We start from the raw sequence: 26,029 nt of genomic DNA, 5'->3' as shown, positions 1-26,029 counted from the left end.
TTTGACCAGATATGTGCTACTAAGTTTAATTAACGTAGCTGTGCTGGCTGGAATCCTGGAAAAAAAAAAAAATTCTACCCCAGCTAATAGTGGTGTGCTGGCAGAACCTTGCTAGTGCAGCTGAGCCAAACAGAACTGCAGCTACACCTCGTTCAATGACATAAACTAGGCTGACAGGAAGGAAAAAAAAATTCAAAAATAATTATTTTTGGTTTGCTGGCATGAGCTGTGTCCCCACAAGGGGGCCCTGCCAGCAGGGTAAGGCTGAGGCACTGCCTCTATGAGCTGAGAGGAGACACACCACGGGGCTGGAAGCTGAAGGAGCACAGGCAGTGGGAACAATTGCTGTGTGACAGTCACATGCAGCAATAGCCACCTACTTTAGAGAACCTTGCTTTTCCAGCTCACAGCCCGACACGTAATGTGGCTAACAGTACACCAGTAGTGGGAGTACTCTGTAAGGAGTGAAGCAGGGATGTAGGTGAGGCTCAAATGCATCTAGAGGTATGCAGGACCTGGTGTTGATTGTGGTTTATTACTGAATGAGGTGATGATCGTAGCATCTAACACTAGCAATAATGATACTTGCCAAACCCATTTTAGCTATTTTGTGTGTTTTATGTTGCTGCATAAACTCAAAAGGGGAGGAAGTTACAGCTGTTCTGTAATCCTTACTAGCTTCCAAAAGACCAGAATGTGCATTTTTACAGCTATAGTGTAGAGGCTCTTTATTTATAATGCAGAAGGAAAAAAAAAGTTTACCCTTGATAAATAATTCCATGGTTGCATCTGAGAATTACTTTAAGTTGTTAACAGAGGAAAATAATTAGTATTGTAAATATTGTAACATGATTGTCTAAATAAATGTTGATATTAGTAATAACCATTGCATTAATTAGTGCATGTTTTATAACTGAAGCTGTAAACGCTTATATAGGTCACTCAGCATGCCTGTGCAGGCTGCATAGTTAACCAAAATTACTCTGCTTTTTGTTTTATCTACTTAATCATGACAGGAGACCAGAATTTCTTTTCAGCATAATTCCTTGATTTCATTTGTAAATTAGCTCTTTGGAATCCTAAACGGAAAGCCTTTCAGAAAACCATCAGTCTTTTATTTTGTAGCAAACTTCAGCAATGTTAGGTTTTAGCCCACTTTTTATTCTTGGTTTCGGGTAACTAGGATCTGTTGTGGGCTTGTTTGGGTTGGCTGCTGAAATGGAGGTGTCAAATGAAAGACACCTGTGTGAGGATCAAGAGAATTCTTGTTTCGGGTTTCCCCTAAACAGTGTGAAGCTGAGAATAGCAAGTCATTCTTTGCCAAATTAGCAGACTTAATTATTTGCGTTAGATGTATCTTTACCCTGTCTAGTATGACAACATTCAAAAATATCAGTAGCTTTTTACTTTCAAATTTTTTTAAGTGCTGGCATGGCATCTCAGTCACCTGGAATTACACATTTCTAGTAATCAGAGTTGTATTTTTGTGAGTTAGTCTTTGTGGTAGTTCTATGTTTAAGAATAGCTGGATTGTTTATTTTGTGTTGAGCAGGTTTAATTCACATTGTGTTGCATTTCTTTCTGATTCAAGCAGTTGTACCATAGCAAGTAAATAGGCATAAAAGATTATGATCATATTTAACAAACTAGAGCTGATGTTGTCCATGCTGATTAGGGAAAGGCATTCCAAGAAAACCAGTTGCTCTTTTGATAGTGTATTTCTTTTCTAAGCCAAGCTTTTCCATAGAACTCGTAATAGTATGTGTGAAGAGAATTCTGAACTACTCTCCAAACAGTTTCTTCAAGCTTTTTGCCGTAATTGTCAGGTCAGAGAGAGCTTGACACATTCATCTGGGTTTGTAAACTAGATAATCCTCTGTGATGAGACAATTGTTTCATAGAAATGTTTTATGTTGCAGAGTAATTGAGAGAGTTCCAAATCATCAATCTCTTTTGAAATGGCACTAAATAATTGAAAGACATGTTACTCTTAATGATTTTGAAAATTATTAGAATAACCTCAATAATATAGGAAACAACATTTTTCCCCCCTTTGCTGTGAGCATTAAATAGAAATATTATTCACTCTAATTCTTCAGAACTGGAGGCCTATGCAGGTGTCATCAGTGCCTTACGTGCACAGGGAGACCTTACAAAAGAGAAGAAGGATCTTCTTGGAGAACTCTCTAAAGTGCTTAGGTAACCCTGATCTTTTCAAACTAAGAACTGTCATCTTTTTTCTTTTAAGGTGTTACATGCTTTTTCTTTCACCAGGATCACAACATAAATCTGAATTTGGAGAAGTAATTCTCCATGTTGCCGAGGTTTCATTCCTGTTCTCCTTGGAGTTAAAACAACCATTCTTCAATGGTAGAAGCATTACTAGTTTGTTGGTACTTTTTGGGATACTGAATGTTAAAAGGGTTACAGTCAGGTCATGAATGTACACTGTCTTGTGGTTTTGTCAAGGTAAAACACCAAGGTTTTTGAACCCAAGGTACCTCAAGAAAGAATGCTGTGTGGCCTGTGTGAACTTTTCTGCCATATTCTTTAAATGTATTGAACTCATTAGGAGGTTGGAATCTAGTTGTTTTTCAAGGATACCCTGTGAACAGTAATGTTCTTTTCATTCTTCAGTAATATTTTTGAGAAATAATACGATTCATTCTCTATGTGACAGCAAGGGTTAAGTGATAGTATCTTAAATGTAAAGTCATGTTCCCTTTCTTCTCTTAGATAAATTATTCATAAGCTTAATTTTAGCTAGAATTTCTAGATGAACACTTGTGTCTTCCTCTGATTAAAATATATTGCTTTATTGTTTTTTAATAGTATTTCAACAGAGAGACATCGTGCTGAAGTTCGGAGAGCAGTAAATGATGAACGACTAACAACGATTGCACACAAGTAAGTTCCAAGTAATTTTGTCACTGATATCCAAGAGTACCTTATTGGAAATCCATTATGCCTTAACTGAATGGTAGAATTTTGAGGATTGATGGTGGTTTAAAGAATCAATAGTTAAAAAACTCTATGGATGAAGGAATTACTGTATTAGATATACAGGGACCTAGAAACAGTTATTTAGTACCATTACATTTTGGATCCAAGGCTATCCCATTCACTGTACAAGTATCATGTAAGAAACAGGGTTTTTTTGTCATGGAGACCATTCTGTAAGATAGACCAGAATAAACAGAGAATTGAGAAAATAGAGATGCTCCTAAGTAGGATGAGCATGTTTCCTTTTGTTTGTTTTGCTTTTAGTTTTATTTTAATCAGTTTGGAAAGGCTGTATTAAGAGGAAAGAGAAAACTACATAGGAAAGATAAAGAGAGGGAAAGAGGTGGCAGATTAGTGGAAAACAGTGTATGAGCATAGAAAGGAAAAAATGGTCAGAGTAGAAAAAGCTGCAGCAAGCCGATGACATCAGTGTCCACCACTTTCAGTGATGCAGCTGCTGTGCTGGCATCAGCTGGGCTGGTTCCTGCTTGTATTTGCTTTCACAAGCTCCATATGATTATGAAAGGTGGAGGAGTAGTAGACAAAGTGGTTATATATTTTTGGTAATTACTTAATAGTCTTACTGTAGAGCTGCATTGTAGGTGACTGTATTTTTTTCTTATTCTGTGTTACAGCTGTTGACTTTTTTTTTTTTACTGTTGTAGCTTTAATGTTGTGAGGAGGAAGGAAAGGAAGTTAATATGAATAGCAAGACACTTGGACTTAGCAATTGTTTGATCCAAGTCTAGTTAAAATCAGCATACTGGTTTTGTGCTGTAGAAAGACTTTTAAGTTTTAATTTTCAAGTTTAAAGATTTAGAAGTATGCTGTTCACCAAACAAAACCCACCAATATCCTTACACCCCTTTAAATAAAGGGGAGGGGGGAATAACGAAAAACATGTAGTTGTCAAATCAGGATTCTTTTCCTGAATCAAGTTTTCCTTTTAAGTAGTACTTCTAGTCTTAGGATTTTGCAGAGCATGAATAGTTTGTCCTGAGGTGTTGCACTTCAATGAAATATTATAATCCAGATAAGGTGCAGTTTTGAAGTGCTGATTTGCTTTATTTTTCATATGGTGATTCCTTATGAGTGATGGTTGGTAATACAGTATTTGACTTACATAATTCTCTTAATTCATTAGGAAAGCCTACTTTGCTAGCTTTTGTACCCTTTATTTTTTGTTTTTAAAATGTATCTTATGTAGCTCTTTTTATACAATATGCATATGTATGAGGAATGCTGAAGCATATCGAGATTTAACAACAGAGCATATATACTCTGCATTTAACAAACTACTTTGTAGTAGCTCTTGTTGCAATTTGCTTGAAATATTTCATGTGAGAAGTTGTTTTTAGAATATATTAATACATTAAATGGGTTGATTTGCTTAAAAACATTACAACATTGAAAAACAATTTGCCATTTTGGTTTTGCTGGTTTGACAAATTACTCATATAAAACAGTCAAAAATATTTCGCCATCTAGATAACAGTGTTTTTATGAAACATTCTAGTGTGAGTGTAAGTACTAAGGTTAAGAGCAAACTAGAGCAGAAGACACCTTTCTGTTTAGAAAGATGCTTAGGGAGTATTTAAATAATCTCATGTTCTGTCACCTTGTTTGGGACTATTTTAATAAGCATCAGAAGCTCTTCTGTTCAGGTAAAACTTGCCTTTGAAGCTGAAAGTTTTTCCTTGTAATGTAGTCCATTTCAATAGTCTTCTATGATATCTGTTTGGTTTCTTGGTGTTTTCGTAATCCAGAACTAGGGAGTACAGCAACTGTACCTGAATAGTAGCTAACCTAATGTGGAGGGTTTGAGTATGGCGTTCACACACCTCTGGCCCTTGAACAGCTCTGTAAAACAAAACAACAAAAGAAGAGTCAACTCTTCAATTTAAAATGGGAGGGTTTTTATATCAGGTGACAAATGCAATGGCTTTTATCAAATAAAGAAAGTTGAGTATTGGTGCTCTAGTATGTCTTAAACTGCATTTTAGACTTGCACTATTGGAAAAAATATACTCAAAATAGGATACTGAGTATTTTGAAACTCATCAAGATGCTTACAGAAGGTGCATTTCTGTTTAGTATGTCTGGACCCAACAGCTCTTCCGAGTGGTCCATAGAAGGGCGTCGACTGGTGCCGCTGATGCCACGGCTTGTTCCACAAACAGCTTTCACTGTGACCGCGAATGCTGTTGCCAATGCAGCCATTCAGCACAACGCGTCTCTTCCAGTTCCTGCAGAAACTGGAAACAAAGAAGGTGAGAGAAAGATGGGATTCTGCTGCAATCTATGGGAATGTGAAAACAACATTGCAATATAAACTGGTATCTTAGATTTTAAGTGTTAAATATTAAAGATAATTTTTTGAGGCCAGGTTGGATGGGGCTTGGAGCAACCCAGTCTAGTGGAAGGTGTCCCTGCTGATGGCAGGGTGTTGGACCTAGGTGAGCTTTAAAGTTCCTTCCAACCCAAACCATTCTGTGAAGCTATTTAAAAAAATCCAAATCTTTCTTACCAAACATTATTCACAGAAATATAAAATACCCCTTTTTAAAAGATGCATTTGTGGTATCTGCAGCATTAATCTAACTGCTTTGTGTTACTGACACTCTAGCAACTGAAATATAAAAAGAACCCAGTTTGTCAGGAAATTACATTCACTGATTAATTTCTTCAGCTCTGTAAGCTTTAAAAACTTGAACTAATGGCTAGATTTTGTAAAGTTTTATAAGTGATGAAAGCTGCTTCAGAATGTTTTCTTTTAAGAATGCAAGTAAATTTTGGTGAAAATCAAGAAAATACCGCTTTGGGTTTTTTTCTTCAGATTAAATGTACTATGGGAACAAGTATAAAGGTTGCTTTCTGCTTTCCCTATGCTTTTTTGGTAGTACACATTCCAACTAGCTTGGCTCAGCAGGCTTGAATTAGGCTTCATACAACTGGAGAACATGTAGCACTTCTTGAAACAAGCTGTTTTATCCTGGTTTTGTGAGAAGTACTGTATCATTGTGTTATTACTTAAAGCAGTGGTTTAAAAAAGCTGATCAGCACAATCAGTTTTTCACTACTGGAAGAATATTTTGGTTTTTTCAACTGATGTACTGTTGAGGCAATAACACTTTTCTATCAGTTACTAGTCTAGATGTGATCACTTACAGAAAAGCAAAAAGATCAACATATTGAATTAAAGCTAAAATTAAAATTAAAAAATTATAAAGTGTAAAACAAAGATTAATACAAAAAATTCACATTGGCAGCACAGATTATTGGAGATGGGAGGATGGGAGTTTAGATTTTTGTGTTGTCTTTGAAGACCATTAACCTCATGGCCATGCTTAGCTCAAACTGGAGAGTATTCCACAGTAACAGGAATGCAGAGGCAAAAACACAGATAATGACCCAGTAAGTCTTTGGGTTCCGTTTCAGTTGTAAAAATAGTGATAGAATAATGGGATTCTGCACTTCAGTTATATGGAAGGTGTCTTTTCTCCTCTTCAGTGGTGGTTTGCTATTCCTACACAAGTACCACTTCAACCCCAACATCTACCCCTGTTCCAAGTGGCAGTGTAGCAACAGTGAAGTCCCCCAGACCTGCCAGTCCGGCCTCCAATGTAGTCGTCTTGCCAAGTGGAAGTACTGTTTACGTCAAAAGTAAGTGACACTAGCAACTAATTAACAAAAGGGAAAGAAAGGGAGAACATGCCTGAAGCATAGACAGCACTAAACACTTCAACATTGGGCAAGTCATTTAAGGCCTTTGTGCCTTCATTTAGTCTAGAGAATGAGTTTATTGCTTCCCTTTTTCAGATAAATAGTGTTCAGGATAAATCCACTCACTTCAAAATGGTGCAAGGAGCACTAAAACTATAAGGACAAGAAGTAAAAAATATTTTTAAAATTAAATATAGACATTTCTGTATACCAGTGAACTTCTGATCCATCTTTTTGAGAACTAATGCATAGTAGTCACTTAGTTGAATTAGAAAAGGTCCCTCTTCTCCACTTTCACAGTTGACATAGATTTTTTTTATTTTTGGATGCAGTTTGGCAGGGGTTTGTGCATATGTACTATGTCTGGCCATTTTGTGATTTACCTGGAAGTCATTCATAGTGAAGCTTGTGTTCCTTGGCAACTGTGAAAACTTCATACTAATTCCTAACAGACACCCATCTTCATGTAATTAAATCTGGAAATCCAGGACATAGAATCTAGAAACTGTCTTTTTTCCTGAGAGAGTGTATGTGTCCCCATCTTTGTTTAGCTAGTAAGTCAGCTAGTTCTAAAAGCAGATTATGTTCTCATATATATGTCCTCATCATGGGTAGTTTTATTTTACTATTAAAATGTTTTCTTTGGTTCTTATTTGATTCTATCAAAACAACTAGTAAAGATTAATAGTAGATAAATGCTATTTTCATACTTGCTCTGCATACCTTTAATATTTTAAAAAATATTTAATTATTAAAAATTATTATCTTTATGCTAGATGTATACATCTGTATAAGCTTCTGGCTAATCAGAAATTATACTTAGTACATAAATACTTGCAAAAAAACATTGTTAATGGCTCTGTCAACCCATGAAACCCATTACATTGAGGTTTTTAATTTTTCTGATCTATGCACTAATCACTTGGTTTTAGTTTGAAGATTCAGGGGAAAACATTCTTAATATCTTAAAATTTTAATGTAGATTTTATTGAATTACTGCATGGAAACGAGCATCGAACAAGTCTAGACACATGATACAGGGATGATCATTTTCATTGGCTGTCCCTAGATTTTATTTTTTTCCCTACTTCTTGTGCTTCATTTTGTTGTTATTGTTTTTATTTACTTTTCTTTAAGGAATTGTGTGTCTTTCAAAGTATGTTACATCATTCACATTGATTTTAACAAACTTGCTTAGGAGCAGATTTGGGAGATCTGAGTTAGTCAGGACTTTGCCACTGGTCTGTGGTGTAACCTCTTCCAAGTCACAGTCTGATTGAGCCATTAACCTTTCCATGGCTCTGCTTCCTTACTTACCAAGTATGAGTAACAGTCAAAGCTGTATTGCCTTTTAACTAAATGTCTGTGGAAAACTTTGTACAGCGATTTCTGACATGAAATGATAAGAATAATATTCTTGCAAAACTCCAGCAGTGAAAACAGGAGAAATGAGCTGTCCTTAACATAAAATAATGCTCTGCTAGTTTAATGTTACTTTCTTATGTCTTGATGGCTTGGTTGATGGGGTTTTTTTGTGCATAAGGACCACAAACAAAGTTCTCTTTTGGTGCCCCACCAAAACAACAATTATGTCCTAACATGCTTAGCTGCATGTGGATTTTGGATTTAAATGGATTTTGAGATTTTTAAATGACTGCACACATTCAATATGATTAGTGCACTCATAGTTGCAAGTTTCTATAGTGCACTCACAGTAATACTTAGAAGCCTGTCCATAATAAACCTTAAAGTTATGTAATGAAACCTCTGCTTTATGGAGGGAGGCTTATTCAGGGGCATAGAGTAAATTATTGATTAGAATATTTTGGTTGATTGAGAATAGGATAAAATACATTGACTTGAAATCTGGTTTTATAGATCCACGTTTCACTTGTACTGCTACAGCCAACTAAAGCTATGTTTTTGAAGTTTGCTTGTCCTCCCAAGTTCAGTTTCCTGTCTCTGCAGATACAGTTGTCAGCCTTTGGACACATACCTGCAAATGAGCTGCTACTCCTGCTGAGAGAGAATACCATTTTTCCAAAATTGCCTGTTGTGGTGCTGGACAGTTTCTTGTCCTTGTTAGTTCTTGCATCATTCACTTTTTGAATGCCAGAATATTAATTTTAATTAGAGGTTGGCTATAATTAGATCTTGGCCCTAGTTAGAAATTGACTACCAACCACGTTTGTGGTATCAAAGCAAGACTGCTTTTTGCTGTGATGGTGTTCTTGGTCTTTAAGCTCCAGGCACACGGAACAAGATTTTCAATCATCTTTTGTATAGGCAGGATCTGTTCAGCTTCTTTCTGATTGTTTTTCTTTTTAAATAGTTTGACACAGGTTAGCATGGTAAACATAAATAACAGGGTTATAGATTTGTTAAGGTTGGAAGAGACCTTCAAGATTATCTAGTCCAACCATCAACTCAGCACCATCATTATCACCCCTAAACCACATCCCCAAGTGTGTCATTCAGATACCTCATGAACACTTCCAGACTGTTGTCTCCCCGGCCAGCTTATTCCTATGCCTGACTACTCTTTCAGTGAGTTGTTGGTATTTTTTTTTCTAATATCTAATCTGGATGTCCCCTGGCACAATTTGACACTATTTCTTCTTGTCCTGTCACTTGTTACCTGGGAGAAGAGCCCAGCCTCCATCTGGCTACACCCTCCTGTCAGGGAGTTGTTGAGAGCAAGAATGTCCCCCAGCCTTCCTTTTCTCCAGTCTGAGCCCCCCCAGCTTCCTCAGCTGCTCCTGCTGCTCCAGACCCTTCCCCAGCTCTGTACCCTTCTCTGGAAGGTCTGGAAAGTCTCTGGAAGCGCTCCAGCACCTCAGTGTCTCTCTTGTTAGGAGGTGCCCAGAGAGTGACCCCAGGACTGGAGGTACTTCAGCAGCTCCCAGCACAGGGAATGGTCACTGCCCTGGTCCTGCTGCCACACCAGTGCTGATACAGGCCAGGTGCCATTGTCCTTGCCCACCTGGGCACACCTGGCTCATACCCAGACAGCTCTTGGCCAGCATCCCCATGTCCCTTCCTGCCTGGCCACCCTTAAGACACTCTGCCCCCAGCCTGTAGCTCTGCATGAGAGGTTGTGATCCAAAGGCAGGACCTGGCACTTGGCCTTGTTGAATCTCAGCACGTGGAACCAGCTTGTTCAGATCCTTCTGTAGAGCCTTCCTGCCCTCAATGCTACCACGTAGCTGTGAGGTTTGCAAAGTTATTAACCTGCGCCTTTCCCTAATTTATGAATCTGTTGCCTACTTTTGCAAGTTTCATTTTAAGATCCATTTATCATGCTGTTATCCTTTCCTCAGCTGAATATTGCAGCAGGTTTTTTTTCTATGTGTGCAGTATATGATTGTGAGGAAGAAAACTCTTTTGAGCCTGGACTTCTATTGTTTTTATTATTGTGTGTTAGGTGCCATTTTGTATCTGCACAAAATGCACCAAAGAAGGCAAAAGCTGATGAAGTGAGGATTGACTTTCACAGTTAAGCTATATAATAAAAAAAAGAATTATATCTCAAGATGTTGTATTAAGGTGAAAGGCAGAAGGGTACTGTAGGGGTAAACATGACATCAAAGTAGGTGCAAAGGCTGAAGTCTAAGGAAACTAAAGGGGCATAAACTTTAATAGTCCAGTTGCTGTAAACAAAACCACCACCAAAAAAAAACCTGAAGTGGTGTAAAAGTTTAAACTAAAATGTGTGTGGCATGATCCCAATCCCTTTGTGTGTGTAGCTTCACTAGTCAAACTTCTGTAGACAGAATGAGAGCCCTGTACTGGCTCTTACATTTTTTTAGTCTCTCAAATTAAATGAAGTTACCCAGTAACTGAGTAGCTTGAGGTTTTGAGTGATTTGTCCCTGATTCGTGGCGCTGAGTGTGGCCCATATCAAGGACTAAGAGCATCTGAGGTGTGATACAGCTTGGTTGTGACCATAAGATGTAATTTATCCTTTATTTCTTTTATCTTACTTGAAAGAGGGTATAAGACTTAAAAAGGATGTAGTGTTTCAGAAAGCACTGAGATCTGCAGACAGGGGAGACATAATTTAGAGAAAGTATTTCTTTTCCAGGTGTCAGCTGCTCAGATGACGATGAAAAGCCCCGCAAAAGACGGCGAACAAATTCTTCTAGTTCTTCCCCTGTTCTCCTGAAAGAAGTCCCGAAGGCAGTGACTCCTGTCACTAAAACTATCACAGTGCCTGTAAGTGGGAGCCCCAAAATGAGTAATATAATGCAGAGCATTGCCAACTCCTTACCACCACACATGTCGCCTGTGAAAATAACCTTCACTAAACCCTCAACACAGACAACAAACACCACAACACAGAAGGTATGTGGGGGAAGCTGCCAAATGTTACTTTATTCTGGTTTTATCAATGAATGAGATGTGATGTTTGACTCTTCCTTTCTATGATCTGACTAGCTGTTTTTTAAGGATTGCACTTGGGATAAGGTAATCCCTCTTTAAAACGAACAAAGGGAAAACCAAACTCTTGTATGAATTTAGTTCACCTGTGTGTGAAAGGACCTGGATTGACAGCCGTGGAGACTGAAGCCCTCTTTTTATCCACAGAACAGGTACAGCACAGGCAGCGGGAGTGCAAGCTTCCCCCAGACTGCCCCACCAATGTGCCTCAACCCTGACCTGAAGGGACCACTTCTAGGGATGAGAGGGGATTCAGTCTCCATGCTCATTCAATTCTTGGCCTGTCTGGTGAGACTGCCAACAAGGTTACCAGTTAGTACCATTTGTGGTGTTGGGTTTTGTGATATGGACACTAGTCCACTGAGAACTGGATCACATAGGCCACTGAACAGCCTTCAGATGGTAACAACTGTTGGTCAAAGGTAATCTTTCTTATTTCTATTTTCCTTATTTATAATTACTCTTTGCAGTAGTAGAATTCCAGGAGAGGTGGCATGGGTTTTCCTTGCCAAGCCTTTTATCTAGAGACTAGTTTTTTGGGATCTATAATGCTTATTCTTGGAGCTGGTCAAAGTCCAGGGGCTGTATTTTCCTTTCAGTACTAGTGTGCCATTTCTCATTCTACATTAGCAGTGTTACAGTGGTCAAAATCAGTTGCATTATTTCAGCTTCGTGTGCCTAGCTTTCACCACAGTGCAAAGTGCAGAAAAGGTTTTCCTTGTTTAAATTTTGTACTGGACTTAGATTTTTAAGTGCCTAGTCTATGGCATAACTATATTGCCATTCTTTAGGAGGCATTTCAGTTGTGTCTATTTTTCTATTTTTAAGATTTAAAAAAAAAATGAATGGTTCAGACCAAGTTCATTCTTGGTACAGTTATCTAATACAGCAGACTTCAGGGAGAGGTAGGGTCTCCATGGAATTAATTTTTCCTCAGTACCAACAGATTTATGCTAGGCTGGCCACTAACAAGCATTTTTTTCCAACAGTGAGAGTTTGACTATTGAGCTCAAACCTTTGTATGGTATTTGTCCTACTAGTCTTCTTAATTGCTTTATGACTCTTTTCAGATTAGCAGAGTTCCCATATCTCGATTTTTGGAAACCTCAAAACCAAGATTAACTGAACTAATGTGTGATAAAGATCTTGGCTTTCTGACCTCTTCCCACTCCAGGGAAGATTCTTTTGATTCACTGTTCTTTAACAATGTCCTTAATAAAATTTTATCTCTGAATACACAGGTATATTAGAGAAATCCATGTATGAGCATAAACCATCAAATTAAATTCAGTGCAGCAAGTCCACAGCTACTCCAGGACTTTACCTATCCATCATGTTGCACATTAGGGTTATAATTTATGCAGGAGTAATTTTTTGCCTTAAACATGTGTAGGGTTGTATTAAGTATGGGTGTTACATATCATGGAAGTTAAAGATGGAGTGTACTAAGTCTCCAGAAGAGTGAACTGTTGATAGGACCCTTCCTGCAGTTATGCCTCTCCACTTGTTCTGACATGGAAATTTTAGAGTTCACTTTGCATTCTATTATTTGACTATCTTACTAATCTGCAATGACAGGAAAATCAGTGCTTGTTTTGTTAGGCAGCCAGAATAGCATTTGTATCTGAACTTGTCACAGTGCCCTCTTTTGTTGGATTTAGAGACTCCAAAATATATAACTGAATTATTTTGGTGGGAGAAATCCCCTTTAATAGTTTTAAATTAAAAGTTAGTCTTGTTCATTCATATCCAACAGGACATTTCCAATTTGAGTGTAAGTTGTTATATGTGAATGAAGTTCTTTGTTTCTGCATGCCACCTCTTTGAATTGTTTTGACATTTTAGTAGGTTGGAGGAAGATTTGTCATAACAGCTAATAATGTCACAGCTCCAGTTTCTGGATTCTCTTATAATAAAGTCACCTGTGTAGGACACGGAAGGAATCCAGCTAGTGAAGTTTCTGGCAGTTATAATAACCTTATTTTTTCAGGGACTAAGTTTTGACATCTCTCAAAATAGAGCTGATAGGTCTAAATTCAGTACATGTTGGGAATTAGATTTTCTGTAACAACTTAAACCATCAACAACAAAATTACCACCTTGATTTCTGCGTGTGTGTGTGTATGTTTAAAGTCAGGCAGTTTCTCTGCTGTAAAACATGGGATGCAGTTTTGGTATCCATGATGAGATTATTTGAATCATTTCAACATGTACAACAGAATAGTATTTCAGAAATACAATGGTTGTGATTTGAACTTTAATACTTAAATTTTTACCTGAATTTTATGTTTTCTGGATATACCTCATGCATGTGAAAGTAACCTTCACTAAGCTCTCAACAGAGACAACAAACACCACAGCACAGAACTTTGCTCTGCTATTAGTTCTGAAAGATGAGATAGGATAGACAGACACAAACCTACTTAGTCACAGTAGAGCAGTCACCATTGAACTGTAATGCTTTACAGGCTTTATTCCTTCTATGATTAAATAAAGTATTTTAAGTGATAATCATGGATTTAAGGAAATGCAGTTAACTACAGGAGTTGTGATTATACCCAGTTTCATTCTACATATCTTTACTAGTTTTGATGCTGAACTTGCCATGTTGTAGTATAGTTCATATTCACTCTAAACTATAATCTGCCTTTTTAAACTGGAAGTTGTCATTTGACTGTGTTCCTAAAGTAGTTACTCTGGGTGGAATGGAGCTGACCTTAAACTTCAGACAGTTGGAAGTATTCCTAGTGTAAACTGACAGTTTAAGAAACAGGATAAAACTACAGAGGCATATCATAGAATCCTTTCACTTCCAATTCTTGCACTAGAGCAAGCTGTGTCATTTTCAGCTCATCTGCATGTTTGTAGCCTAAGAGCAATTTGAGAAAGATGTTTTGATTAAATCAAAAGTAGGCAGAATGCAAAAATAAGACTGCAGAGAAAATGTTCTTACTGGAGAATGCAATCAAGTAGAAAAGCAGCAGAATGTGGAAACCTTGTCCTTCAGACACTGGTTAGTAGTGGTCAGCCTGCTATAGCTTGTGGGGTAGTAAGGTTTTGATTTTCCTTAGATCAAGATATTAAAGATTTATCTGAGCAGCAGAGATCCAAACTAAGAGCTGGGGCAAAAGGAGAGGCTGAACAAGCCATATTGATAAAATTTGCTGCTTTTATTCCATCCATGTGGCTATTTCCCTTTTATTTATTTTTTTTTCTTTTCTTATTTTTATTTAAGCAAATTATAAACTTGTATTCTCTTGATGATTGATTTGTTGCTTAAGTCTATTTCTGGTGCCATTATCATATTATTTCTTTATCAGGCAAGGTTTCAGTAGTGCCTGGCTAGCAACGTAAGACTTCGTGTGTGCTGACACAGGTTTTCTTTAGCCCTTTTGTGCCTTCTTTTTCTATCATCTTTTGTTACATTGAATCATTATTAAGTTTAAATTTTCAAGGTTTTAATTAACAAAGTTTTTGTTGGGCCAACAGCATTATTAAAGTAATTTCTCAATATTCTTGCATGGTAAACTGAAATTGTTGTATTTTTGGGCTTCTCATTCTATTTGAACTATATAAGTACAAGAAGGGACGTATAAGTTGAATAAAAGGAATTTTTAAATGTAAACAGTCCCCATATTCAATACTTAATAAATGTTTAGTTTCCTAGGTGACTTGCACAAGGATAGACTTCTTCCAATGCTGTCATGACTTCTGTGGTTTTCTATGTCAATGCTGTCATGACTTCTGTGGTTTCCTATGTCAGATCAGATTCATGGAGTTGTAGTTGTAACTTGCACTGGGGTGATATTTATTCTCTTCAGACAAATCAGAAAGAATTTCTTGGTATTGAGAGCACTAAATAAAGCAGAAATTGCTTCAAACTTACAGCATTTTTCTTTCACTGATGAAATACTATTTACAGCCTTGTAGATCAAAAGCATTTCCCATTATTGACTCAGCAAGTGCTTGTTAATTGTTAAAGAATTAAAAAAGTAATCTATTTTCTCTCATTGCTGTTTCTTGATATTTTTGCAAGGTTTGAAAGAGTGACACTTAAAACCTGCTGGAAATCATTCAGTTTCTCTCAAGATGGGTTTCAGGCTTCCTGACCCTGTTTAATGAAGTCAAGTTCATTCCTGTCTGTTTGCCTTCAGACACGAGATAATTCTACTTTAATTCAATAGTAATTGTTTTCCTTAAAAATCCTAATTCTAAGGAAATGTTTATCACCACTTTTTCAAAATAGGTGAAACTTTTTCTTGTGAGCAAACGTGATTGACAGTCTTAAAAAGCTCTTAATAAACATGTATCCCTAAAACTAAATAGACAGACATGTTACTGAAATACAGATACAAGGAACAAATGAATTTCTTCTTGGTTTTTTTTTTTCTTTTTTTTTTTTTTAGGTCATAATAGTAACCACCTCTCCAAGCTCAACTTTTGTACCCAACATCCTTTCCAAGTCCCACAACTATGCAGCAGTTACAAAACTTGTCCCAACATCAGTCATTGCCTCAACTACTCAAAAGCAGCCTGTGGTTATCACTGCTTCCCAGTCCTCCGTGGGCAGCAGCAGCAGCTGCTCCACTCCCTCCTGCACTGCAAATACCATTGCTGTGACTGCTGTAGTGTCATCCACACCGTCAGTGGTTATGTCAACAGTAGCACAAGGTATGGCAATTCTCTTATAAAGGCTCTTGCATTGAGGAATTGGGCTTTGCAGTGAGAATAGCAAATGGGGAAATGCGCTTTTTGTTTACATATGAGTTAAGCAGAGGACATGTGAAAGAAATCTGCTGGTGAAACTAATCCAAGAGACTCCACAAAAGTTCTTGTTGAACTGTTTTCCTCTGTATTTCAACAGTTAGTGTGCAGATCCTCTTTTTAAAGAGGATGTGGTGTGGTGCTGTGGCCTAGCTCTAAAACAATATAACCTCAAAATGACTGGCTTCAAGAACTTTGTCTGGTGAAAAATATAGAAAAATGTGTATTTTTCAATATTTGAAGGTGATTGCATATTTAAAAGCCCAATTTATAAAAACAGGCAAAGTTAACATCAAGTAAATACAACTTCTTAACATGCCCAGGTGACAATTTTGAAAGGTAGAAAAGTGTTTACACCTTTTTATTGGTGTATTTTATCAGCATGCCAGTTTTAGTCCTTTATAATTAAGACCTGAGTGGGCCTGATTAAAGTTCTTAGGTTTCTGATTTCAAATTCCAACTGTGTATGCTAGCTTGACTGTTTCAGCTTCACAGCCACCAGCTACCATTTAAAAGGGAAGCTGTGAATGAATGAATGGGCCTTAGTGAGCAGCACTTGAAAGAAAAACTGCCTGACAATTACAAGTGTCACATCACAATTTTTCTTGGTCTGTATTTTCCATTCTTGTTCCATTCCTCAAAGCATTTGGTAGCCATATCAAGGCTGAGGAGCTATTTTCTTTTCCTATTGCTTGTATTAATATAATCAGATATTAATCTGTGGAGCAGAAAGGCTCACAGCAGACTTTCGTACTGTTTGAACTGTTGAGTCTTAGTTGGGTTTGATCATGGAGGAGGCTTTAATTCTAAAGGTGGAGTATCTCTCCAACATTTTTTTTTTCCTCCAAGACTGTTAGTGTCATTGCAGAAGATGCTGGTGAAAAGTTTTGTGACATAAACTGGTAATATCTTCAAATGTAAAGTTCAACTCAAGAATGAAAAGAGCTGCCCAAGGAAATGGTGTAGTCATCTTAAATGATGTAGTGAGAAAAGGATTGCATATTTAAATTGCCAGAATTGTACCTTTACTATAATTTCTGTCATTATCGCTGCCATCTGTTTCTGTTTTCCACTGCAACTGGGATTTAGTTAAAAAATTACTTCATAAGATATGGACTTTGTCTGTTTTGTTGTTTATGGATTTGTAGTTTAGAATTGTATACAAAATCAGATTTTGCTGTAAAGGTTGTGACAGCTATGTAGGGGAATGACAGAAATAAGTAATAAGATTTATTTGGGAACTTTGTCTTTCCATCTTTCTGCAAACTTTTAATCACTTTTGCTTATAAGATCACCTAACCTAAAAGCACAAAACAGGTGGCCCCATTTTATAATATACATAAAATTACTTGATTTTTTTAAAATGCCAAAGAACTCTTTTGCTAGGAGATAACTCCCTTCCAGTGTTAATGGGTTTAATATTTGACATGGTCCTAATGCCACTTTCTTGCAATTGTGATTTTAGAGTCATTGAATCACAGAATGTTTTGGGTTGAAAGGGACCTTAAAGATCTAGTTCCAGCCAGGGACCGAAACACCTTCCACTAAACTAGGCTGTTATAAACGTTTATAAATACAAATATATCTATTTATTTAAATTTAAAATATTTTCACTATAAGTATTGTCTTGAAGCCTAAAGGTGAGACTTTGAAAATATTATTGAATTATTTGTATTACAAAAAGCGCAGAAGTAGGCTGGGTTTGTGGTCTTTCCATTAGCTGCTGTCCTGCTGCCACATTGAAAATCTGTATAAGGCTCCATTGCCTCCTAACAGAGCACTTCTGCTACATGGGAGCTTTATGTCCTCACATATATCAATGTATTTCTCAGTAGTAATGATAATTGAAATTTAAGATTATTTTAGAAATTATAATACTTGTCTTTCTCATGGCACTGGTGAATCATAAACCCTTTACTCTTTCACAGGTGTATCTACATCAGCAGTTAAAGTTGCCTCTACCAGACTACCTTCCCCAAAAGGTTTGGTTGGGAATCCAACTCAGATCTTAGCACAGTTTCCCAAACAGCATCAGCAATCTCCCAAGCAGCAGCTGCACCAAGTCCAACAGGCCCAACAGCAGCAGCAGCAACCGCAGCAGCAGCAGCAGCTGGTGCCGTGCTCTGTAGCCCAGCAGCAGCCACAGCAGTCTCAGCTGCCAGCTGGCATCAAGCCCACCATTCAGATCAAACAGGAATCAGGTAGTTGGAGTTGATCTTGGGTCGCATTGATGAGGTCTGGCTGCAACTCAGGAAAGTAGGGCAGAATTCTGCCCCAAAGTGTTGGGGGGGAGTGGTCATGTAGGCATCATTTCTTGAGTATAGCATTTGGCTTCAAACATGGATATAAGTAGATAGTGAAGGATGTTTTAATGATTTCAAGTAACAATAATTAAAGAATTTAGTTCTTTCACTCTTCTTGTTTGGTTCAGGTGTTACAGACCATGCTTTAGGTATATATGTTTTTATCTTAGAGGTTGAGAGGTATGTAAATAACTTCAAAAGTAATGTGATTGGCAACCTAAAACACCAGTTTTCTGAAGATCCAAGGGTTGTTCAACTATATCACCTGGAAAAAGAAGTTACTCCATGTTTTAATTATTTTCTTTCATCCAGAAATCAAAACATACTTTTGAGGTACTTGTCAAAACAAATATAGTTAGATCTTGAAGTTAGACTGAATTATTTTCGTGATATTGATTCATTCAGCTGACTTTGGGCAAGTCATGTTATCTTTCTTTCTTGGCTTTTCTCTGCTGTAGCACACAGTTTTTTTCTCAGCAAGAAATAGTAAGAAATAAAGTTTGCAAAGTTGTCCAGTTCTCAAATAAGTGCTATAAAAGTGCAAAGTATTTTTATGTATATTAATATAAAATCAATATTTTATTTTAATCCTGTCAGTAAAATTCTTATTTTATATCATACTATTTAGATAAAATAATTAAAATAGAGCATAGAATGAAAAAATAAACAGCCCTACTCCTGTCCTTTGATAAAACTACCTTTTGGATTATAGGACCATTGCTTAAGAAAAATAGTAGCTACTAATTAAGACATAAAAAAGGCTTCCAGCCACTGAACAATATCAATGTGAGCTTCATTTCCTTGTCTTCTACAATGAATTTAGGCTCATTGTGCTTTTTAGTTAAAAGTTTCTTTGGAAATACCATGTGAGACCAATTCTTTCTAGAAGATACCAGTTTTCATTGAGACTTTACTTTTTATCCAGTTTTGTGTTTGGATGATGTAGTGACTTCAATTTCTCTTTCAGTTTGGAGCTTACTTGCTCTGTACTGCTTTATAGTCAGTGTAGACAGAAGAAAACATCTCTGGAGGATGTTCCACGTCTCAAGTGGACAAGACTCTTCACCTAGGAATACTTGTGTACAAACATAAGTACTTCATCTAGATGGGATTCATCCAGGCTGGATGTTCCATGGCATTTGGCCACCACAATCCATGCATTTACCTGATTCTGGGATTCATCCAGGCTGTGTGTTCCATGGCATTTGGCCACCACAATGCAATGCATTTACCTCATCATGGAACAAATCATAAGATGCACATCTCCTGGATGTACTTTTGAACAGATTTTGTGAATTTGCTGGTTTGCAACTGAGAAGTGAATCTCACAGAGGTACCATTCCCAACATAAAATGAAGAGAGAAGGAGCAGAATCCTGGAGGCACTAAGGTGCCCTCATCCTTCATTCTTGCTGATTCTACTCACAGCTTAAGCCAAATTTCTTTGTGTCTTTAAAATAACCAGTTCATCAAGGTAAAGAGAGCAGTTTACTTGAAATAACCTTCCCTAGCCAGAATCACAGTTGCTTCCCTAGTTACTAATACTCCTTGTGCAGAAATTGTTTTTAATTTATTCAGGATGGTAAAGTTTGTCTAGGTTTATGATACATTAGGATTTATAGACTGAATTTATGAAGAATTACTTTGCTTCTAGATGGTTCATTGTATATGAACCTATTTAGTCTTGGTTGTAACCTGTTGGCTCCTGGGAAAGTTCTGGTTTTTTGTATCATGGACCAGGAAAAATAAAAAATAACGTCAACAAATCAGTGATGGAATGGACAGTGGAAGTACTAGGAACTGAAACAGGCACATGAAAGGCAAAGATGATGACTTTCTTGGTATTGCAACACAAACAAAACCCAACCAAAACTAAGCAAAAAAAAAAAAAAAAACTCAAAAATTAAATAATTTTTTTTCATGATCAAGAATATATGGGCTCAGAATTGAAGCCTTGTGGGGCTACTTACCCACTAGGTCTTGGTCTGAGAAAGCATTTCAGAAAGTAACTTATCGTGCCTGTATTTTAACAGTGACCTTTCTCCTTTCCTAGGTGTTAAAATAATCACTCAACAGGTGCAGCCCAGTAAAATCCTTCCCAAACCAGTTACAGCGACCTTGCCCAGCAGTAGCAATTCACCCATTATGGTGGTTAGCAGTAATGGGACTATCATGACAACTAAACTGGTCACTACTCCCACTGGTAAGTTATGGCTCTGAGAAGGGAAGGGAGGGTAAATCCAGACATACAGGTGATCAAGCATGCTTTCCTAGGGTTCAAAAAAAGACACTTACCTCTTCTGAACAGTGGGCACAATGGCACATTCACAGTCCTCTAGTTATTTATTCTAGATCAGGTTTTTTGCAGAGTGCTCTTTTATTCCACTGTTCGAATTGATACACAAAAATACCATTATTCCCTACCCACCAGGTTTATTTTAAAGGAAGTTTTTATGCAACCTATACAGATACTTTGCACTTCTGTAGTACCTTATATTACATGATTTATACTCAAGCAGACAGATCAGCACCATTCCTGTTTTGCTTAGCTGGACTTAAAAAGACACGTGACTTGCTCATAGTCCTGCAGGGAATTTATAAAAAGACCAGTGAATTAAAATTTAAGGTCCCAGTGTTTTTCTGAGCATCTGGTTGTATTTGTGTTTCTTATAGATAATAATGCAGACTATTCTGACTGTAAACTTGCATGGGGAAAACTTAAAACGTAGCTTTATCCTGGTTTTCAGAAAACTCTTAATTTCCTTATTTTTTTAGCATGGGTTGGGAATATTAGGACCATGAAATCGTTATGGTTGGAAAAGCCCTCTGAGATCATCAGGTCTGACCATTAACACAGCACCAGCATGTTCATCCCTAAAAACCTTGTCCCAAGTGCCACATCCACATGGCTTTTGAATGCTTCCAGGGGTGTTGATTCCACCACTTTCCTGGGCAGCTTGTTCCAATGTCTGACCACCCTTCCCATGAGCAATTTTTTCATAACATCCTACCTGAACCTCTCCTGGTGCAACTTGAGGCCATCTCCTCATGTCCTTAGCATAAACTAATGGTTAGTACTCTGTTTATAACTTTTAAAGTAGTCCACAGATATATTTTTGAGTACATTACAAAAAACCAAATGTTTTGCAGTTCATTTAGTTGGTAAAATCTGTACTGTGCTCTCTTGGATGTGAACACACCTTTCTTGATGAAACAAATTATTTTCCTCTTTGATCTTTAGCAATTAAGGGAACTATCTGCAGCATTATAAGCAGAATGAAATTTCAGTGTTTGTGTAGCTGTTGCTATTTTTGAACAAGTTTCTTTTGCGGTCTCAGTTCTCTTTGCATGCAGAAAAGGACTAGTTCTAAAAACCAGCGTTTATACTATGTTGAGAGGTTTCTTTCATTGTTAGTTCTCTTTATAAGCTATCTATAATATAGGAGAAGTGTCATTCCTAAGAGGAAGGGATGAGTTCTGGTCATGTCATCAGATGCCTGACTCCTGAGCATCTAAGGGAGCAAGTGGCAAACCTACAGGCAGAATCTGCACATGTATTGAAAATTACAGTCTTACATACAAGGACATGAATTAAAATAAGGCAGTCATGGAACATTTATTAAAATACTCAGAAGACTATTATATTCCATTTAAATTTAGTATATACTTGAATATTGCCGGTGGATTTAAAAATTACTAGAATAATTTTGAAGGGTGGTAACAGATTGCAGGCTGGGATATCTTTGAATAAATCTGACACTTTTATCCTAAACGAACATATTTTTCCACAAATATTAGTAGAGGATTGTGTTGTACCAGTGAACTTTTTTTTCTCTTTCTTTAAAACAGGAACTCAAGCAACTTATACACGGCCAACAGTGAGCCCCTCTCTGGGAGCTCGGATGGCTGGAACTCCAGGGGCTGCTACTTATGTGAAAACTACAAGTGGTAGCATCATAACCGTAGTACCAAAATCACTGGCTACTCTAGGAGGAAAAATCATCAGCAGTAATATTGTTTCTGGTAGGCATATGAATACTGTTGTTACTGGTAAGACTTTTATTTCAAAAGTACCTTTGGTCTTGTTTTAATTGGTCAGGGCTTTTCTGTGGGTTACATGCTCGAATAGTTATTAGGACCTTTACTGAAGAATTCAGAAGAAAAATAGCTGAGCACGAAGAAGGTAATTAGAAGTTTGAAAGTGGAGAGTTCTTAAGGATCATGGTAGTTCTTGTGTTTAAGAAGAAAACAGCAAATATGAAGGAAAACTGGGAGGAAAGAGAAATGTGGGGCCGGGACTAGTATGTTGTGCAGAGGACAGAAAGATCAGAAAACACTACTGACCCAAATTCAAAACATTTTATACTCTCAGTGCTGCCCTTCTCTGTTTCACTGCATATCCAAAGAACCAGAATAAAAATGGACTGTGTATGTTAAATTCAGCTATGCAGTCTCCACCTTATTTTGATATTTTACCAGTGACAGTCAGTCTTTCCTTTAGGCCATGTTCTATTTAGGCTTTCCCTCCCAGTTTTATGCAGACCGTGCTGGTTATCTTTGTTATTCTGCCAATTAGCCCTTGGTCTCTCTGCTGATTATCTAAACACACTCTTAGGCTGTAAACTGATAGAACGGTTTTACAGGTTTTGATTTCCACAGAATTATATTTAGTGATGATACAGCATCTTTGGCAACAAGTAACTTTTTTTAGTCTGTTGTGGGTGTGGTGAATTATTAAGACAATTTTGAAATCTTGTAATGAATTATACACAAGTGGAAGTATTCTCCTGAGCTGCTGCTCAGGACAAAAAACAAACAAACAAAAACATAAGCATCCTTACAGAGAGGGATTGGATATGATCCTCAGGGTAGCATGTCCAGGTTCATATTTGTTTCTGCAAGCCTTTTAATGCTAGTTTTGAGTTTATTTCCTCATTCCAAAAAATATAATAGTTCATTTCATGCGTGGAAAAAAGTTACTGATGGAAGAAAAATGTCTAACAGAAGTTTTATTTTGGATTAGAATGTAGGAATTATTTCTCTCAGAATTTGGCTCTGGGCCTTACTTTTGCTTCTATTCTCCTGAGCAGCAGCTCAGGAGAATCCTGAGTGTGATCCTGATGAGGATAATAATGGTTGTCCTGAAAGAACACAAGTTTGGAAATCATGCCTGCTTTTTTCTTTCTGTTTGCCTAATTGTTTTTGCTAAAAGAGCAGTCTTTAGATGCCTCTGAAGTCAGTAGGATTAAATAAATCATAATCTTGTCTCAGCATTTCTTCCCTTTCCCAGAATTGGTAGAATTGTTAATCTGAAATAGGTTGTGAAGAATCTACAGTCATGACTAATGGGTAGAAGGTAGTAAAGGGAATCCTTGGGTTTGCTGCTCCTTTGTGTCTGAATGGTGCTTTCCTCTAGAGAAAGGAGAAATTGTTGATAAAAAGCTGTCTGAGTAGCTACTGCAATGGCAGTCTGATAGCACTGATGACTGTCTCCAGTGTATGTACTTTGATGGACTGTGGAAGGCTGACCAGAATTACTTGTCAGCGCAGGTAACTAAAAACCTGATAAAGGGAATGGAACTAATTAAATACTAACATACGAACAGGAGCCAGGACAGCTCTTCAAAAAGCAAACAAACAAAACCACACAAAAAACTAAAACAAAACAAAAACCCCAAAACAACTAACAGAAAAAAAGCTCCCCAAAAAGTCACAAAAGAAAAAAGAAACCCCAATCCACAAAAAACACAAAACCAACACACTTCTAAGCTTAGCTTTTATGGACTAGTTGTGAAACATAGCATATTTTCTTTTCCCTTTTTTTCAATCATCTACTCATCACTTACACTACAACAGAAAGAGGTAGTGTTTCTCTTGGCTGGAGATACATCCTTGGCACGTAGATTATTCTGCAGAGATCATTTGTAGAAGAGTATTTGTCTATGTAAATAGGTCCTTGAGTTGAGTGTTATTGATTCCTTATCCCACCCTAACTCCAGCCTTTGAAAAGTTCTTCATGTTTGCCTGAGAAAGCTGTATTAATCTGCTCTGTATCTTGTGAGAAGGGGTTGCCTGTCCTCATGTAGAACACATTATGTTCCCCTTGGCACACCTGTTTATACTGTTGGTGAAAAATTTGTTGAGTTGGCATGTAATCTTTCCAATGTTGAGTTGGGTGACATGAATTCCCATTCCAGATGCTGCTGGTTTCTTGATGTGCTGTAAAATTTAAATAGTGATTCCACTATAGCTCACCAACTTCTATGATGAAAGAAAATATACAGAATGTGGTAAACCGCACATAATTTTTTTTTCCCCACAAAAATTTAGGAACTACAACCAAAATCACTACAATTCCAATGACATCAAAACCCAATGTGATTGTTGTGCAAAAAACTACTGGAAAAGGAACTACAATTCAAGGGCTTCCAGGCAAAAATGTTGTAACAACACTGTTGAATGCTGGGGTAAGTAATTGTTTCAAGTCTCAAATTGAGAGCCTAGTGACAAGCTGTATGGTGGCTGCTGCTTGTCCTCTATTCTGCTAAAGGCTCAATTAAAAGCAAACTGTGCATGAGCTCCTTAACAGATCCAGCATGCCTTGATGTCAGGGATCTTTGAAAAATAACTGTGATTTGCAGAATATGCTTAAAGCAAACTGGAGATGTTTTCAAATATAAAGGAAAATATAAACTTTAGAACTTTTTTCCCATGGATTATGATCTTGTATTCCTGAAGCAATTAAGTAGATGAAAATTACTAGAATTTAGCCTGTTTGCTCCAGTGAGAACCGGGGTCCTGTGTTAATAATTGCATCTCAGGCCATTTTTCATTTGGGTATAAAGGGCAGAAACAAACTGTGTCTTCACAGTAGAGGAACCACTTTCAATTAATGTGGTATGTAACATTGTGGCATCCTGTGCCCTGGGTACTGCATAGTGGTGAATTATTTTTTTGATAACTTGAGGTATACCTAAGAATAAAATCGAGTTTCTGGCATCAACTGAGCTTATCTGTAAGTACTAGTAAATAAAAATGATCAAGATCAATGTTCCTAGATAAAGCTATAAGATTTAATTCCTTATTTGTCTGAAATTTAAAAGGCTGCTTGAGTAGCAGAACTACTAAAAGGTTTTTTAAAATCTTTTATGATTTTTTTTTTTTTAAGTTTTGAACTTCCGTAGTTTTAGAATTAAAGGTGTATTTGCAGACAAGTGGAAATACTATGATGTTACACAATAGTAGCTGCCAAAATGGGATGGTATTTTTGCAACAAGTATGGTTTGGGGGATTTCTAGCTATTTAATGGATATTGGTAGGAACTGGCTACTAATGTGTTACTCACTTGGTTTGTTACTGTGCAGAGCTCAAAAAAAAGCATACTCAATGTCTTTGCACTGCTTAAGCTATCAGGAGTCTAGTCATATGTAAACACTATTCTGTAGTTAGATGATTAGTGTGAAACCGCTGTGAATCTGCATTTTTTGATGAAATTAACTTTTAATTGAAAAAATTCCATACATAATTAATGTCTTGGTCCTGAAGACAATGCAAAAATCTATATTTAAATAATTTTTTTAGAATCTCAATTTAAATAATTTTTTTGGAATCTCAGTTCAAGTTTTGTAGATGTCTTGCCAAAGTTAGTGTTAACAGAAATTGGTGGTCTTGAAAAAACATTTGTGAAGGATTTGAAGAAATTTTCAATTTTAAAAACTTCGTGTCTTTTAGTTACTTCTTTTTATTCACCCCTTCAAAGCTGCTTGAAAGATAAGGTAATGGAAAAGTGGATTCTGG

The 26,029-nt window shown here is 37.0% G+C and overlaps 1 protein-coding gene across 25 annotated transcripts in view; it reads left to right on the top strand.

Annotated features, from left to right (window-relative positions):
- Positions 1-26,029, top strand: part of EMSY (EMSY transcriptional repressor, BRCA2 interacting) — a 49,933-nt gene that overhangs the window by 6,634 nt on the left and 17,270 nt on the right. For 6 of the 25 annotated variants that reach the window (XM_021532435.4, XM_085588394.1, XM_021532437.3 and 3 more), the window contains 10 exons: positions 2,100-2,199; positions 2,833-2,907; positions 5,098-5,273; positions 6,514-6,666; positions 10,811-11,070; positions 15,573-15,837; positions 17,859-18,131; positions 20,286-20,435; positions 22,082-22,282; positions 24,563-24,699. In XM_021532435.4, the coding sequence (XP_021388110.1) occupies positions 2,100-2,199; positions 2,833-2,907; positions 5,098-5,273; positions 6,514-6,666; positions 10,811-11,070; positions 15,573-15,837; positions 17,859-18,131; positions 20,286-20,435; positions 22,082-22,282; positions 24,563-24,699 (1,790 nt within the window). Of the gene's footprint in view, positions 1-2,099; positions 2,200-2,832; positions 2,908-5,097; positions 5,274-6,513; positions 6,667-10,810; positions 11,071-11,313; positions 11,455-15,572; positions 15,838-17,858; positions 18,132-20,285; positions 20,436-22,081; positions 22,283-24,562; positions 24,700-26,029 lie in introns of all 25 variants that reach the window. The other 19 variants (XM_021532442.3, XM_085588982.1, XM_021532439.3 and 16 more) reach the window with 9 other exon arrangements.

Source organism: Lonchura striata, chromosome 1 (assembly GCF_050655825.1).
Source record: "Lonchura striata isolate lonStrDom1 chromosome 1, ASM5065582v1, whole genome shotgun sequence".
Lineage (NCBI taxonomy): Eukaryota > Metazoa > Chordata > Aves > Passeriformes > Estrildidae > Lonchura > Lonchura striata.
The sequence above is the reverse complement of the archived record's forward strand: the minus strand, read 5'-3'. Positions and strand labels throughout refer to the sequence as shown.